General features: G+C 33.1%; 1 protein-coding gene across 1 annotated transcript; it reads right to left on the bottom strand.

Annotated features, from left to right (window-relative positions):
• Nucleotides 1–13652: 13652 nt before the first annotated feature.
• LOC143603473 (cyclin-D5-1-like) lies at nucleotides 13653–16057 on the bottom strand. The gene is made up of 5 exons (XM_077080255.1): nucleotides 15632–16057; nucleotides 15456–15549; nucleotides 15040–15342; nucleotides 14815–14948; nucleotides 13653–13840 (listed from the first exon to the last, which is right to left on the bottom strand). The coding sequence occupies exons 1-5, from the start codon at nucleotides 15848–15850 to the stop codon at nucleotides 13721–13723; spliced, it is 870 nt and encodes a 289-aa protein (XP_076936370.1). The 5' UTR covers nucleotides 15851–16057; the 3' UTR covers nucleotides 13653–13720.
• Between the last annotated feature and the right edge of the window lie 279 nt (nucleotides 16058–16336).

Below are 16336 nucleotides of genomic sequence, written 5' to 3'. Positions count from 1 at the left end.
ATTATATGTTATCTATTGAATACCATTAACTTCGTACGCGTGATTATATGATCCTATACTCATTTCATCATAAATATGTTTAATCGTTAATATGACACGTTGAACCGGAATGTCTAGATTAATATTTTATAACATGTAACAAAATGTTTTGTTATTATTAATTTTATCTTAAGTATTTAAATTGATCATGTGGTTAAAAATGGAACATTCTAGAACTTTCTATCTTAACCTTGTTTCTCAAGTTTTTCTTTATCCATTTCTTTTAATTTGAAAAAAAAAACAATTTTTTTTCAAAAAGTGCCGTGCACTTTATGTGCAACCACATACACATATTTTGTTTTTTAGTTATTAATATTATTAGTTTTTTTTATAATTATCGTTAAGCTTATCATTTAATATTTAAACAACATTTATCTATATCTCAATTGTAATCAAACCTCCTTACCTCCACTATAAATAGAGGCTATCATTCTCATTATTTTCAACACCAAATCTCATTATCTATTTTCTCTCTAAGCATAAACAAGTAAGTTTTTATAATTATTTTGCTTTTCATTGTCGTCTTTATACATTTTTTGCTTTCTATTATGAATTTCTTCTTGTTTGTTCTTATGTTTTTGAGTTTTCCTTGGAATATTCATAGTTGTTTATATACTCTCACCATGATCATGATAAATTGTTAATAAAACTCTTACTTTTTTGCTTTAAAAATTATGGTGATCATGTTATTCCAAGAAATCACAATTATTTTCTCAAGATTTTGGACCAAAAGTATAATTTTTCCATGAACAATTACAAATATTTTTATGATCTTCAAAAACTCATAAAGTTATCATAAATAACATACTTATAATATTTACACCCCTATACTTTCATAAATGTCAATAAACATCCTAAACTATAATATTTACACTTTGAACCCTATACTTTTCTAAATGACAATAAATACCCAAAACTATATGATATTACACTTTTAACCTTGTACTTTCTTACTTATCAAAATCATTCTAAAGCATTTTGAGTTAGTATACAAATAGAGTATAAACCGGGTATGTATGTATCTGACAAGCAAACGGTTCTGCCTAAGGCAAGAGTGGCGTAAATAATCCCATTGGACCCGTGACTCTTACCTGGGAATCAACTTGCTGGAGGTCATGCTCTTGGTTTAGAACATTCTAGTATGCGACACTCTAACTAATTTAAAAATCAAAACTTAATCTAGGGCATCCCGTGACCGGTTCAACTAACTCTTGCTTGTGTTCGTGTTCATCTATTAAGCAAGGTGAGTTCATAGCTCCTTTTACATGTTTTAAAACGTTTTATACTTCGGGGTGGAAACATGCAACTTATTTATTCTATGTTATATAAATGCTATTTGATTCAAGCTTTATTCATAATACTTATTGTGTGTGATCATTACAAGTATATACTTAATCGCATGTACAACCACTAACTTGTTAAGCCCGTGATAGTATGATCATAGATCTATAGGCCCACCCGCCCACTCAGGCCTCGGGTAGAGGCCTGTGTGTTCAGAATCCGACAATCGTTAAACATTAAACATAATAGTCTAATCGTGGATTAGACGACTCGCTAATCGTGTCAGAGGTTTTGTTGTAATCACTAAAGTATATAAAGTAACTTAACATATATGAAATGTTTTCAACATAATACATATTTTTCTTTAAAAACCTATGTTCTCACCAACTATTTTTAGTTGACACTCTCGCATGTTTTTCAGGTAATGGAAATAAGGAAGATTCTTAAAGTTTCATATAGGGGATGCACCAGACTTAGAAGTTTAATTGTTATGTCATGTTTCTATTTTGGAATATGTTTGGTTTGAACAACGTGTTGGTTTATTTTAATAAGAGTTTTTAAATTTAATACCATGTGCATGATTTCAATCTACGCACGCCCCGGCGTTTCCGCCTTTGGCCGAGGGGTGTGACCACTGGCGTATAAAAGTTAGGTAAATATAACACCCATTTTATAAAATCACAGCCGTGCTAGCGCGACTAGCCCGGGTGGGGTTTGTCAAACCCAGTAGTACTACTCCATATAACCCCGCGATCCCATCCTATTGGTTCAGGGTAACGTAAGAACTTTAAGTGATATAAGGGCATCTAGTATAAACTTGTGATATATAAGAAACTACATAAATCCAAAACAAGTCGCTGTGTTTTCCTCCAAAAAACCAGTATGTAAGTATATCCATGTTTTCTCCCTGAAAAAAGTATAGGAAAATGTTGTGTTTTCAATCCAGAAAACAAGTATACGAAAATAGTTGTGTTCTCAATCCAGAAAACAATGAGAAATGTTTTGTGATTTCAATCCAGAAAAAAAGTATACGAAAATGCATGAACTCACCTGGTGTCGCGTGTAATAGACTTTCCTCAAAACCAAAAGGATGCACTTGACTCGCTAACTGTTTCCTAGTACAAGTGTTTAAGTTATGAGAGTGTGTTCAACAACACATGACTCTAAGACCCACATATGGACGCACACAGAAACACACACTTGACCCGACGACTCGTTGGTGATAATAAGTAATTTCAAATGTACCAAAAAGTCCTAACAAGTATCCACACATCATATCATGGCAAAGCAACCAAATATTCATCATACAACTTAACTTATGATCATTCTGTTCACGAGACAGATTATGGCATGTACAAACTGATTTTATTCACTAAGTAAAACTTAAGGATAAATTATACAAAATTTTCCACAGTAGCATATAAGAATTAGGTTTCTCAAATGAGTTTTATTATATTTTCTCATGCATACAAAACTCACAATAATTCAATCATTGCAGATAGGTACCAACAGTTCAGCAGATTGCGCAACAAAAAGTTGTTTCATGGTTCTCTCAACTCATTTATCCAAATTGTGCAAGGCCAATTGGGTTGTCTTTTTTACTCATAATTATAAGTTCCAGAAGTGGAACCAACTCATTTGTCTTTGTTTATCTCAAGTAATGATGTCGGGAAGACAGACCAGAATTTGAATCCCCACATCAGATTTGACACGTGTTTTTGTAAAATCATAAAAACTATTCAAAACTTGTTACAAAATTACAAAATTTACTTTTCTGGAAACTAAACTCAGAATACTATATCCAAGAATCAAGAATCCATCAATAATAATCGTTTAACATCAAGTTACAAACCAATCAATAAACTAGAACGAATCTGTCAGCAAACTGTTGTCATCAAAACTCAAACCCTAACATGTTTATTACATCTCTAGGGTTCTAATTCATCAATTAACATCATACATGTGATTTATCACCAATATTACAGAGAGTGAACATCTAGGGTTTCACAATAACTCATCAAAAAACATGAAATCAATGCATAAAACTTACTAACTAGCATTAGGAATGATGAGAATCAACCAAAGACACCACCAATTGCGAGAATTAAGATTGAATAGAAGGTCATTAAGGTTTGTTGGTGGCTTGAGGTCGTGAGAGATTGGGAGCAGCTGTAGGTCGATGGTTTTTGGTGGAATTAGGGTTGGGAAATTTTATTTAATATGTTTTAATCTTAATTAACAAGAATGGTCCTCGTTAAAACAAGTTTTTGCTTAAAACGAACTTTTTAACAACGGACCGGTTATAACAAATCATTATGACTAAAATACTAAAACAATTTTATAAAAAAAAAGTCTCGTTGATATCTTTGTTAAAACTATTTTATAAAAGCCTAAAAATTATAAATTTCGCACAATCGATCGCAATTTCACAATACAGGTTACAAACTAAACAAATAAGCATTTAACATGTAATTTCACATAAATAATACTATAAACATATGCTTGAGGTATTTAAATAATTGCATGTTATGCAAGCGTAATGTACTGAATCATGTAACACATAAAGTCATCTAACACATAACAATTAAGTATGAATTATTTAAACATATCTAATTTGAAATAAATCACCAACACGTATTGACAGAATCATGCGTGTGACTCTTTATTGACTCATGTAATGTTATGCATGACGTGTATAATAACAGAGTTGGGTTAATGGTGTTAACGTGAAAGTTCGGGGTGTCACACTACGTGGATATTAGTTTATACTTTTCATAATCCCCAATTCTCTAACCGTTCATTCCCAATCAAAATCCCGAAATTTTCTCGAGCCCTAATCACACCTCACTCCAATCGATCGAATGACGAACAACCCAAATACCTGAGCATTTCAAATCTCGATTTCAGAATGCACAAATTAACCATTCTTAACTCTTGAAAGTGATTATGTAACTATTAAATAACCAATGCCAATTATACACATACGCCCTAAATGCAATTGTGTTTTGAGTATTGATAATTATGCATTAATATTGAATCAAAGCTTTTATTTTGAACTTTAGTAGGAAAAAAAATAACCTGATTGAGGTTTGCTGAGGTGGATAAAACCCGAATTTTTATCAAGTTGTTAAACCAAATGTAGATTTATTCGTTTGCAGTTCAGAATTTATTCATTTGCAGTTCAGATCACTCGTTGGCTGTACTGATTCAGTAAACGAAGTCTTCACTTTTATTCGATCATGTGTTTTCGGGCATCAGCTGCTTGATTCCGGCAAGTGATTGAAAATTAGTAATTAAGGTTACCCACCACTATTTATTTCATCTTTAGGGCTTGTTCGCCATTCAATCGATTGGAATGAGATGTTATTAGGTCTTGAGAGATTTGGGGATTTTGATTGTGAATGAACGTTAGAGAATTGGGGATTATGAATGTAAAATTGTTAAGTATAAACTAATATCCATGTAGGATGTCATGTCATATGTTTTTTACAAGTAGGATGGACACGCCAACAATGAGATAACAGGGTTAGTACTCGGTTAGTCGCGAACTGATGGAAGAAACGAATGTAAAAGTTGGGACCATTTGCCAGCCAAAATGAAAGTTGGGACCGACGCTGACCAAAATGGGTTAGTTGGGATCAGTAAAAACCAATTTCTTTTAAAATATATGCAATTTGGACCCTCCTTATGTTAAAATATTTCCCTCCAATAATTTAAAGCAATCGGTTGTTGACTTTCTTTGGTTGACTGTCTATGACCCGTTAACTTTCATTGTAAGCTGCTTGTTACAATATACTTAACATAAACAATACTAATATTGATTATCTAAACTTCATATTTGTATAAGATTAACCAAATTGACCCGAAATTAAACATATAAATAATTCGACAATACCATAAACATGCTTTAACATTAAATACAAAATTATACATTTGCATACTTTAACAATGCAATAAACATACTTTGGCATTAACTATAAAATTATACATATGCATAACATCCATTAATCATATATGCATAGACACATCATTATACATACATGTATTCATACACATATATGCATACATATATACATTCACATATTTACATACCACACAATCATACATACACATACATACACATATACACACAATTAGACATTGACACCATTACACACTCGGACATACATGTGGAAAGACTGTTTTGTCCCTGCAAAAATACACATCCACACACACACACAAACACACACCCATACATTGACACCTTTAAAAATTCACACAATTGACTCCTTAAGTAATGAGTCGTTCTTGTTTCTTTGCAAAGTCAAACAGTTTCCCTTACATAGCACACGCGTACATACACACAATCACACACATAGACACATACTAATTAAACATACATACAGGCATGCATATGCATACAATTTGACTAATTCATATGCTTATAACACAAGAATTAAGCATACACAAATTTAGACATACTCACACACACACATTCATTGCCTACCATCTTTCATACACATAGACACACATACATAATCATAACATGATTATACTGATCATGTTGATGCACGAATGCATGACATCATCCAGATGCACACTGATTAAGTTGACACATTGATCATAAAGACGCACACATATTGATCAAATTGAGAACATGCAGCTAACTAGTGATCATAACATCATTACATTTAAAATCCCTAATTACTTGATTGTTACTTAAGATAATACAAAAGCCCTAATTAGTTGTTGATATAATACAAAGTACGTGATTACTAGTCTAGGTCATTAATGGTTAAGTTAATTTAATACAAAACACCTACATATTAAACACTACTCGATTTGATCTTGGCAACCTGCTGGAAACTGGAAAGTGAAGAACCTGTTTGGTCGGGTCTTCACCAAAACCACTAACTCAACTTTCAGATAGTGAATGCTAACATCCAGCCAAAACGCGACTATAAATCCAATAAGATCATTGTGTAAAACATAGAGCATTGACCTTAAATTAATGAAATTGAAAAATAAAAAATGATGAAATGCGAATTCTGATACCTATGAAAAGTGAGGTATTCAATATTTCGTTATATATTCAAGCCATTCTTACGAGTAAGACGATGATTAAGAAGATGAAGATGACATCGGGGAGGGAGGATAATCGGTGGGAATGAGGTTAATCGACGGTTAAGGTTGCAAGTTGTTAAATAGGGGAATTGGGGGGGGGGGGGGTTTGGTTTATTCCAGAAGGGGAAGCGACATTAAGCAAAAATACGAAAAACATTAACGAGGAGTTAACGGTAGAGCCAATTGCAATAAAAAAACGCTCACTACAGGGGTGATACTTGCAAAAAATCCATCACGGTGTCGATTCCTTCAAAACGCCTCCCATTACAAAGGTGATTTTTGCACTTTACTCTATAATATATAAGTATAGGTACACAGATACACATTATTTACAAACTCCAATTATTAAGTACAACTTCTTAAAGCTGGTATTTTTTTTTTAAATATTATACTAATTTGAACATATTTTTTTTTCACTTAAAACTTTTAAAATATAAATTTACAAATTTAAATATACGATATGATGTGTTTTTTATATATGTTTTAATTAGCTTTTATCTCTCGTATTACGAGATTGTTTTACATTATTTGTTTCTATTATTTATATATTTTTTGGATTTTAGTTTTATATATTGTAAGAAAGTTAATAATATTCTTAGGATTAATGATGAAAGAGTTTCACAAATAAATGAGATGTTATAACCCGGTTTAAAAGTTATTTATTTTTTGTGAGACCCATGACCGCTTATTTTTTTTACTATAAAATGGTTTCTTAATCTTAATTTAAATAGTATCTATTTTAAAAAAGTTGGATATTAATTTTTAATATATCCCTATTTTTAGGATTTCCATATTAAACTTTTGGTGAGACTAATTTTTAATTTAAGGAGATTTGTAACCCATTTGAGGGATATATGGATTTGGTGAGAACCATACTCGTGAATTCAGGTAAAATGTATGAAAAACATTATTTACAAATAAAACAATCTAGTGGATTGAGAGAATGTAGGAAGTAGCTAGAGAGATTTTAAAGGTTTTATTTATATATATACTAGCTTTTATCCCCCCGTATTACGGGAGTTGTTTTACATTATTCATTTCTAATATTTTTATATTTTTTGGATTTAAATTTTATTTATTGTAAGGAACTTAATAATATACTTAGAGTTTGATAATGAAAGACTCACAAATAATTGAGATGTTATAACCTGATTTAAAAGCATTTTGGGTTTGGTGAGACACATAACCCACTTATTTTTTAACTATAAAGTTGTTTTTTTAGTTATAAATAATATCTTTTATTAGGAAATCATATATTATTTTTGAGAAATCTGCAATTTGCCATTTGCATCCCTAGAATATATCGGCGGGAGATGGATTGACCACTGAAAACGAATTTGCGGATGTTGCGCACCAATGTTTCTCTGGCGGGTTTTTTTGACTCCTGCCGTCAGTTGACCATTAGTTGACCGTTGGTATTTTTGTAATAATACCAACATATTAAGGGTATTTTAGTACTCTTCTTCTAATAAATAATAATAATAATAATAATAATAATAATAATAATCGTAATACAACAACATCTCATTTTCATATTAGAACAACAACAGAAACCTTCATAACATCATCTCATCTTCATCAGCATCTCATCTTCATCATCATCAACCTCAAATCCTCAAACCCACCACCAAGTAATCTCTCTTAATCTCATCATCTTCAATCAGTTTCATAACAAGTAATCGAATCTCTCAAATCCTCAAACCCATAAACCATTCCGACCAAAACACCTAACCTCCGGCACCACGTCGCCGCCACGACAATCACCACCGCCATGGATTCCAGTCATCTCGTTTTTCCGGTCATCTCGTTTTTCGGGCAGCCACCTACAGGGCACCACGCCACCTGATTTTGGAATGAACGCCGGAGGCAGGGTCGTTTGGTCGGTCGTTCAGTTCGGGTGAAAAGTTTATAAAAAAATGGTTCGTTTGTTTGTTTTCAGGTGAAAATTTTACTAAAAAATGGTTCTTTGGTTGTTTTCGGGATCGGTTCGGTTGAAAAGTTTATAAAAAATGGTTTGTTTGGTTGTTTTTGGGTGAAAAGTTTACTAAAAAATGGTTCGTTTGGTTATTTTTGGGGTCGGTTCGGGTGAAAAGTTTACAAAAAATTGGTTCGTTTGGTTGTTATCGGGTGAAAAGTTGACTAAAAAATGGTTCGTTGGGTTGTTTTCGGGGTCGGTTCGGGTGAAAAGTTTACAAAAAATTGGTTTGTTTGGTTGTTGTCGGGTGAAAAGTTTACTAAAAAATGGTCCGTTTGGTGTTTTCGGGGTCGTTTCGGGTGAAAAGTTTACAAAAAATGGTTCGTTTGGTTGTTTTCGGGTGAAAAGTTTACTAAAAAATGGTTCGTTTTGGTTGTCTTCGGGGTCGTTTCGGGTGAAAAATTTACTAAAAAACGGTTCGTTTTGGTTGTTTTCGGGGTCATTTCGGGTGAAAATTTTACTAAAAATGGTTCGTTTGGTTGTTTTCGGGTGAAAAATTTACTAAAAAACGGTTCGTTTTGGTTGTTTTCAGGGTCGTTTCGGGTAGTTTACTAAAAATGGTTCGTTTGGTTGTTGTCGGGTGAAAAGTTTACTAAAAAAATGCTCCGTTTGGTTGTTTTCGGGATCATTTCAGGTGAAAAGTTTACCAAAAATTGGTTCTTTTGGTTGTTTTCGGGTGAAAAGTTTACTAAAAAATGGTCTGCTTGGTTGTTTTCGGGGTCGTTTCGGGTGAAAAGTTTACAAAAAATGGTTTGTTTGGTTGTTTTCGGGTTAAAAGTTTACTAAAAACGGTTCGTTTTGGTTGTTTTCGGGTTAAAAGTTTACTAAAAACGGTTCGTTTTGGTTGTTTTCTAGTGAAAAGTTTACTAAAACACGGTTCGCTTGGGTTGTTTTCGGGTTAAAAGTTTACTAAAAAGTGTGTTCTGGTGAAAAGTTTAAAACTATGATGATTATGATGATAAAGATATGATGATTATGATGATAAAGATATAGAATAATGGAGATATGGAGATGATGATGATGATAAACAATTTAATGAAAAGAAGGAATATATATTTTATATTGTATATGTAGAAGAAATATTAGTTCAGTTCAAATGGTTAGTGTTGCTTGCTGTTAAACCAGGGGTCGGGGGTTCGAACCCCACCCTCTACACGATATTGGATTATTAGTTTTAGATTAATTATAGGCTCAGGGGTAAAATGGTCATTTCAACCTTTTTTTTGCTAATCAACTAACGATCAACTAACGGGAAGGGCACATACTGACCCGCCAAAATATCACTGTGGCGCACCATTCGCAAATTCGTTTTTAGTGGTCAAACCATATCCTGACGATATAACCCAGGGAGGTAAATTGCAAATTTCTCATTATTTTTTTAGTATATCCTTGTTTTATAGCTATTTACCTTATTTTGGTCACATTTATAGTATTAGTATTAGTATTACTATTAGTATTATTCTTCCCATATACATAGTATTAGTATATTCTTTTCATATATATTATTATTAGTATTATGATTATTATTATTATTATTACTATTATTATTATTATCATTAATATTATTATTATTACTATTAAACTTTGATTTCCTTTGTATTGCTTCATACATATAGACTTTAAAGCTGAGGGTCTCTCTAGATGCCACCTCTTTATCCCTTTGGATAGAGGTACGGTGTGCCTACATCCCACCCTCCCCAGACCCTACCTATAGCTTTGCTGTTGGTGGGACTTCACTGTGTATGATTGACTGATTGATTGTTTTATAGGATTTTCATATCAAATATTTGGTGAGATTAATTTTTAATTTAATGAGATGTTATAACTCATTTAAGGGGTTATTTGGGTTTGGTGAGACCCATACCCGTGAATTCAGGTCAAATGCATGGGAATCCCTCATTTACAAATAAAATAATATAATGTAAGGAGCAACCATAGAGCTATTAAAGGTTTCATATATCTTAAATATATATATAAACGAAACCTTTAAAAGCTCTTTGGTTGCTTTATACTTTCTCACAAGCCACTAGATTGTTTTATTTATAAATGAAGGTTTCTCATGCATTTAACCCGAATTCACAGGTATGGTCTCACCAAACACATATAACCTTTAAACGGGTTATAACATATCATTAAATAAAAAATTCTTTCTTATGCTGTGCACGGCTAACTGTATAATGATTACATGTATTAATTAACTATTACTATTCATATTGTATTTCTATCTTTATATAACCCACAACGAACGGGGGTCCGGGGGCAGCGCCCCTAGCAGCAGGGTTCTAGGGGCGGTAGCACCTAGCGGGGTCCAAGGGGCAGAGCCCCTGACTGGGGTTAAGCTGCCAGGTCAGCTTGGGAAAATTTTATTTTCATTAACTATCGTAACACATTTTCCGTTAGGATTTTAAATTATTGATTAATTTGCTAACTTAAAAGTTCAAGGGCTTCTTTGTAATTAAATCATTCTTTTCTAAGTCCAGGGATTATTCTGTCATTTTATTAAACTTCTAGTTCGTTACTCAGTTCCTAACGAATTGGGTTCATAACGAACCAGTTCTTGTAACGAGTTGGACCTTATGACGAACTGGTCCTTTTAACGAATTGGACCTTAGCAAATGACCCCTCTGTAACGAATTGGACCTTCTAGTTCGTTATCTCATTTAACGAATGACTATAACAAATTGAGGTTGATTCGTTATATTTTCCTTGACGAATCTAGATACGAACTAAGGCTAGTTCGTTATTATTTCCTAAACGAATGGGCGTGCCCAGTTCGTTACACACGCCTAGGGTTTAGGGCATCTGGCAGAATGTCAGATGTCCTTTCAAACATTCTCTTCACCGGCGGCGGCGCCTTTCCGGCGCCGTCGTCACCGGAAAACCGGAAATCTCGTCGGAAAAACGAGATCTCTTCATTTCTCCACCATTTTTCACTGTTTTTCGTCCCGTTCGATCCAGATCTGAGCTAGGGTGACCCCTAAGCTCATCTTAGGTTCGGTTTATATCCTATTTCCCCCGGATCTCGTGACTTTAACGGTTTAAAGGTGTCGGCTCGTCGTTTCGTGACTAAATCTAGCGGGTTTAAGTTCATACAACATCATACTATTATTACCTCGGGTCGGTGTTCGGTTTCCTTCTTGATTTCGGCTAAGATATGGAGAGAATTAGAGAGAGAGCTTAAGTGTGTGTTTTGGTGGTGCATGAAATATGAGTGAAATGAATTAAATGGGTGATTTAAGGTTTATATAATTATGGATCATGGGCTTAAGCCCATGGTCTTTCCTTCTTTCCCTCATAACCCAAGTACATAACCCATATCCCTTTAACCCAACACTAGCCCGACTTATAATAACTCTTATTTTTATTTTTTTAACCGAAACTAGAAAACGGGATGTTACATAGTTAATGACATTAAGATGGCGCCGTTCCCTTGAGTAATACATAGAAGTAAATTGTCGGACTTGGATTGGAAGGGAATGGAGTTCTTTTAATTTTTATTAATCCCCCGTTATTTCTTTTTACCGTTTTGTATAATTTGTACTTTTCTTTGTTGTTCTTGAGTTCCTAGTTTCTTGTTAAGTTTCTCTTTTTTTATTGGATCGGCCTATAAAATAATAATAATAATAATATATTAATATTAATAACAATAAGAATAATTCATAATGAAAATGATATAACTAAGGGAGAGTAGGAGAAAGTGCAGACAAGGAGTTGCAACAACGATCATGGGGATAGAAGGGTGCAGGAGGGTCAAAAATTGAAAATTCCAACTTCAAATTACTATATCACCAATATACCACATGGCTACACTTCCAAGAGAATCTGGATCAAGATTCAGAATTTGGGGAGTTTGATGGACGTTTACTTGGCAAAAAAGAAGTACAAGTTTGGAAACAAATAAAAAATGTCAATCCCAAGGCCTTGGAAACAAATAAAAAAGATCTCATATGACCTCTTTGTATTGGGAATTCGGTTAGATGGGCTTACTAAACAGATGATCAAAGGTGGGACAAGCTCTTTGTTTTGGTTAGGTAAGTGGATTGGTGATAGTTTATTTTGTTATAAGTTTCCTTTATTGTTTGGTTTAGAGAAGGAAAAAGGATGCCCCATTTCTGACCGTTTATGTATGGTAGATGGTGTGATATGTGGTAAATTGGCTAAGGGCGCCGACCGAGGTGGCGGAAGTAGATGAGTTCAAGCAGCTTCTTCAATTGTGCCAAAATGTTTTTTTGAGGTTGTAATTGACAAAACTTGTTGGACTTTAGATGCTTTAGGGGGGATTTTCAGTTGCTAGTCTTAAGAATAAGTTAATCGAGTTGACTTATTTCCCCCCTAGTTATAAGTTCGGTTGGAATAATTGGGTTCCAAATAAGGTGTGTATTTTAGCTTGGAGATCTGAGTTAGAAAAATTGCCCGTTTTGACCGAGTTGGCTCAAAGAAATATTGGCACGAACTCCGTTTTGTGCCTGGTTTGTGGGGATTTGGAGGAAACGGTGGAGCATTGTTTCGTTACATGTGGGTTAGCTCAATCTGTTTGGCAAGCGATATCTCTATGGTGTAAGATCCCAAGTATTTTCGCATTTTGTATTAAAGATCTTTTGGCAATTTATAAATACATAAAGTTTCTGAGGAAGAAGGCAAAGATGTTTCATGCTATATGTCTCGTTTCATTTTGGTGCTTATGGAAAGCAAGAAACGATATGGTCTTTAATGGCAAGATGGTCTCAGTGGTAAATTTGGTGGGAGACATTAAAGCTCTTAACTATCTTTGGGTCAAGAATAGATCTGGTGGCATGTCTATATCGTGGGATGATTGGTGTGGTTTTAAGGTGTAAGCGGGTTAGAGTATTTGTTTTTAGGGAGCTTGTTTTTGTTTCGTTTGGCTTGTAACTAGTATCTTGCTTGTTACGGTTTATTTTTCTCTTTGTAATGTTGTTGTGATAATATTCCTTTTCGTTGGTCATTCAAAAAAGAAAATATATAGAAGAATGATATAACATCTTTTTAACTTTTATTTCACCATTATAACCATCGCATAAAAACATTAGCTTCCTGTTTCCTCTTTCATATTTGTCTCTAGATCATAGACATTTAACCAACAAAAGGGAAATTAAAAAAAAACTGTCTAAAAAGAAAAAAAGGTCGCCTTTATTCCTCATTTTACTCTTGATCTTTCATAGTTTCCTTTCCTTGCACTTTATAAAATTCAAAAACTATATCCAAAATGAAATTATAAAATTCCAGAAAACCCAAACAAACCATTCAACCAAATTAAAACCGGATTGGATTTGTGGGTTGGCTTATTTTCACCTCGGCTATATGTTATGAGATCTTCTGGCGTTTTGGTGGATTCCCTTCATTGTTTGCAACATCTGGTTCAGTGATGTTCACTTTTAGAGGTTCAAGGTCCAACATTCGGCTATAACAAGTGTACACATCCACCTATATCAAATCATTATCGCATATATTAACATAAATAAGTTTTACTAATTAAAGGAAAATGGTAGAAATTTATTTATTTTTTAAGTTAAAAAATTATTTCTAAAACCAAAAAAGATCATGTAAATTTCATTTTATATCACCACTTACTTTAAGTTTTTATGTAAAAATTCATATAAATAATAACGAAAAGATGCAGATGAGTGTAAATTATAAGTGATCACCTTAGATAACAGAATATATTAACTTCGAATCCATCTTAATCCCATTAACATGATGTTTTAATAATTGCATATTAAAAAATTTTATTATGTTGCATATTAGCTAAAAAAAAGTATTAAATAAAGAAAAAGATTTCGATATTTCATATAATAATATTTATGAGATGGTTTTTTGGATTTATTCTATTATTAATGCTCATGTGTATGAAAAACTATAGTGTTGATAGTAAAGTTAGAAATGAAATTAAATTCACTTGTTTTTTTATTGAATTGCTTTAATATTATTAAATCATAAAAAAATGGCATATAAGATATATATGTGCGTATATATCATTTTAGCATGTTGACACAAGTTTTATCATTTATCATCTTCTTAAACTAATTATCCATTAAACAATATTTAAAATTTGAAAATCCTTTATTATCCTTTTGAAAATCAAATATTTTATCATATATTTTAGTCAAACTACCAAATATTTTACCATCCAATATTTAAATTATCATATATTAATTGAAAATTCCATATAGTAACACGTGTCAAGCTAGTTTTATATTAAACATACTTGTGACGAAAATCATAAAATCACATATACGTAAAGCAATGAGTTTTGTACTCAACTCCGGTTATATATCTTTTTCGTCCAATTAACAATTTTTATATAAACTTTTTAATATTTATTTATTTAATTCGTTTTCTTAATATGGTCCCAACGAATAAATCAAAACAATAATAATAAAAATACCAGAACGACTCACATGATCAAAAAGCTGGTCTACCCATGTCGTCTTCACCTTCATCTCCATTGATTCTCTGCTCAAACCTTCATCCATGGCCATCAATGTTGCCGCCATTGCTATCGTCGACGCCCGATGCGCCATTAACTCCATATCTACAATCAAATTATCAAAACAAAACATTATTATTAATCCATCAACAAAAAAATGAATAAACTTGCCACTTGTTATTATTAATAAACTTGCCATTTGTTTCTGCACATATGATCTGTGAGATCAAATACATTAACCGCCTCTCAGATGATGAAGAAGCAATTTCCTTAAACAAACACGAAACGAAGTAACCGATGAAGTGAAACGGAGTGATCGAATGCATCCTCCATTCCAATTCATTTAATACCATAATCTCCATCCTTTTAACCACATTCTCCGTAAACGGTTCGGTTTGTAACAACGACGATAACGCCCAATTTTTGCTCTCGTTCATCTTTGCCGCCATTGATAAACACGCGATTGCGAGTAATCGAATCAGCCACGGCTTCTTGTCATTGTCATTGTTATTATTATCATTATTCTTCTTCTTCTTCCAAATCAAAACGTTAGTGTTTCGAGTTTTAAATTTAAATCTTTAAATAACAAATTCGTAATATGTGTAACAAGTTGACTTACGATGATTGGTGACTTCGAAATGAAGCGATCGATGTAAGTAATCGATAAGTACGCAGTGCGAAACTGGAACTGAAGAACCGATCTCGTCTGCGAAGAAATCAGATTATCATAAGCATCAATAAATTCATCATTGAAAAGTAAAATAATAATAATAATAATAATATGGTACATTGAATATCCACTGGATAGCTTCTGATCGAGCGGTTTTAATCCACTCATCCGCATGCGAATCAATGCGGTTGCGAGCGGTCTCTTTCTCGAGTAAATTCATCAGGCATTCTTCGTTTTCGATTAGCGAAAGCTTCGAGTATTGATTCAGCTCATCGTCTGGTAATCCGGTTGGTGTTGGTAGAGAGAGAAACCTAGAGAGAGAAGATGAACCCGCCATTGAGAATGTGGTTTTGATCGGAGATGGTGGTGGTGGTGGTGGTGGGAGTTGGTTTTGGTTATTAATATGGTTGGCAGTCAAAGAGAGATTTGACTAGAAATGCATCTTTTGTAGAGGAGGTCAGGTGAGTCAGAGAGTGGGGAGGGGGAGGAGTAAACAACCATGAGATGTGAGGTGGGGTTGGAATAATAAATTATTCAACTCAAAGGCTTATATAGAGTAGCATAATAACATATTTCATAACCAAAAAAGAATATGTTATATAATGATATCAAATGGTATATTTTTATGTAATATTTTGAATGTAATACATAACAATGTTACAAGGTTATTATGATATGGGTTGTTTGGTGAAGAGGCCTGACTGATTAAGAGGTAGCCTCTTAATCGGTCAACATATTTTCTAAATTTAACAATTAACAGTTGTAATTTAAGTGAGACAAACTTATTGTATTTCTGACGGGTTCAGAGGTAGCCTGTTAATGA

This window comes from Bidens hawaiensis, unplaced genomic scaffold (genome assembly GCF_021521415.1).
Source record: "Bidens hawaiensis isolate Kalapana, Puna unplaced genomic scaffold, B.hawaiensis_p1.1 tig00062022_1, whole genome shotgun sequence".
NCBI lineage: Eukaryota > Viridiplantae > Streptophyta > Magnoliopsida > Asterales > Asteraceae > Bidens > Bidens hawaiensis.
The sequence above is the reverse complement of the archived record's forward strand: the minus strand, read 5'-3'. Positions and strand labels throughout refer to the sequence as shown.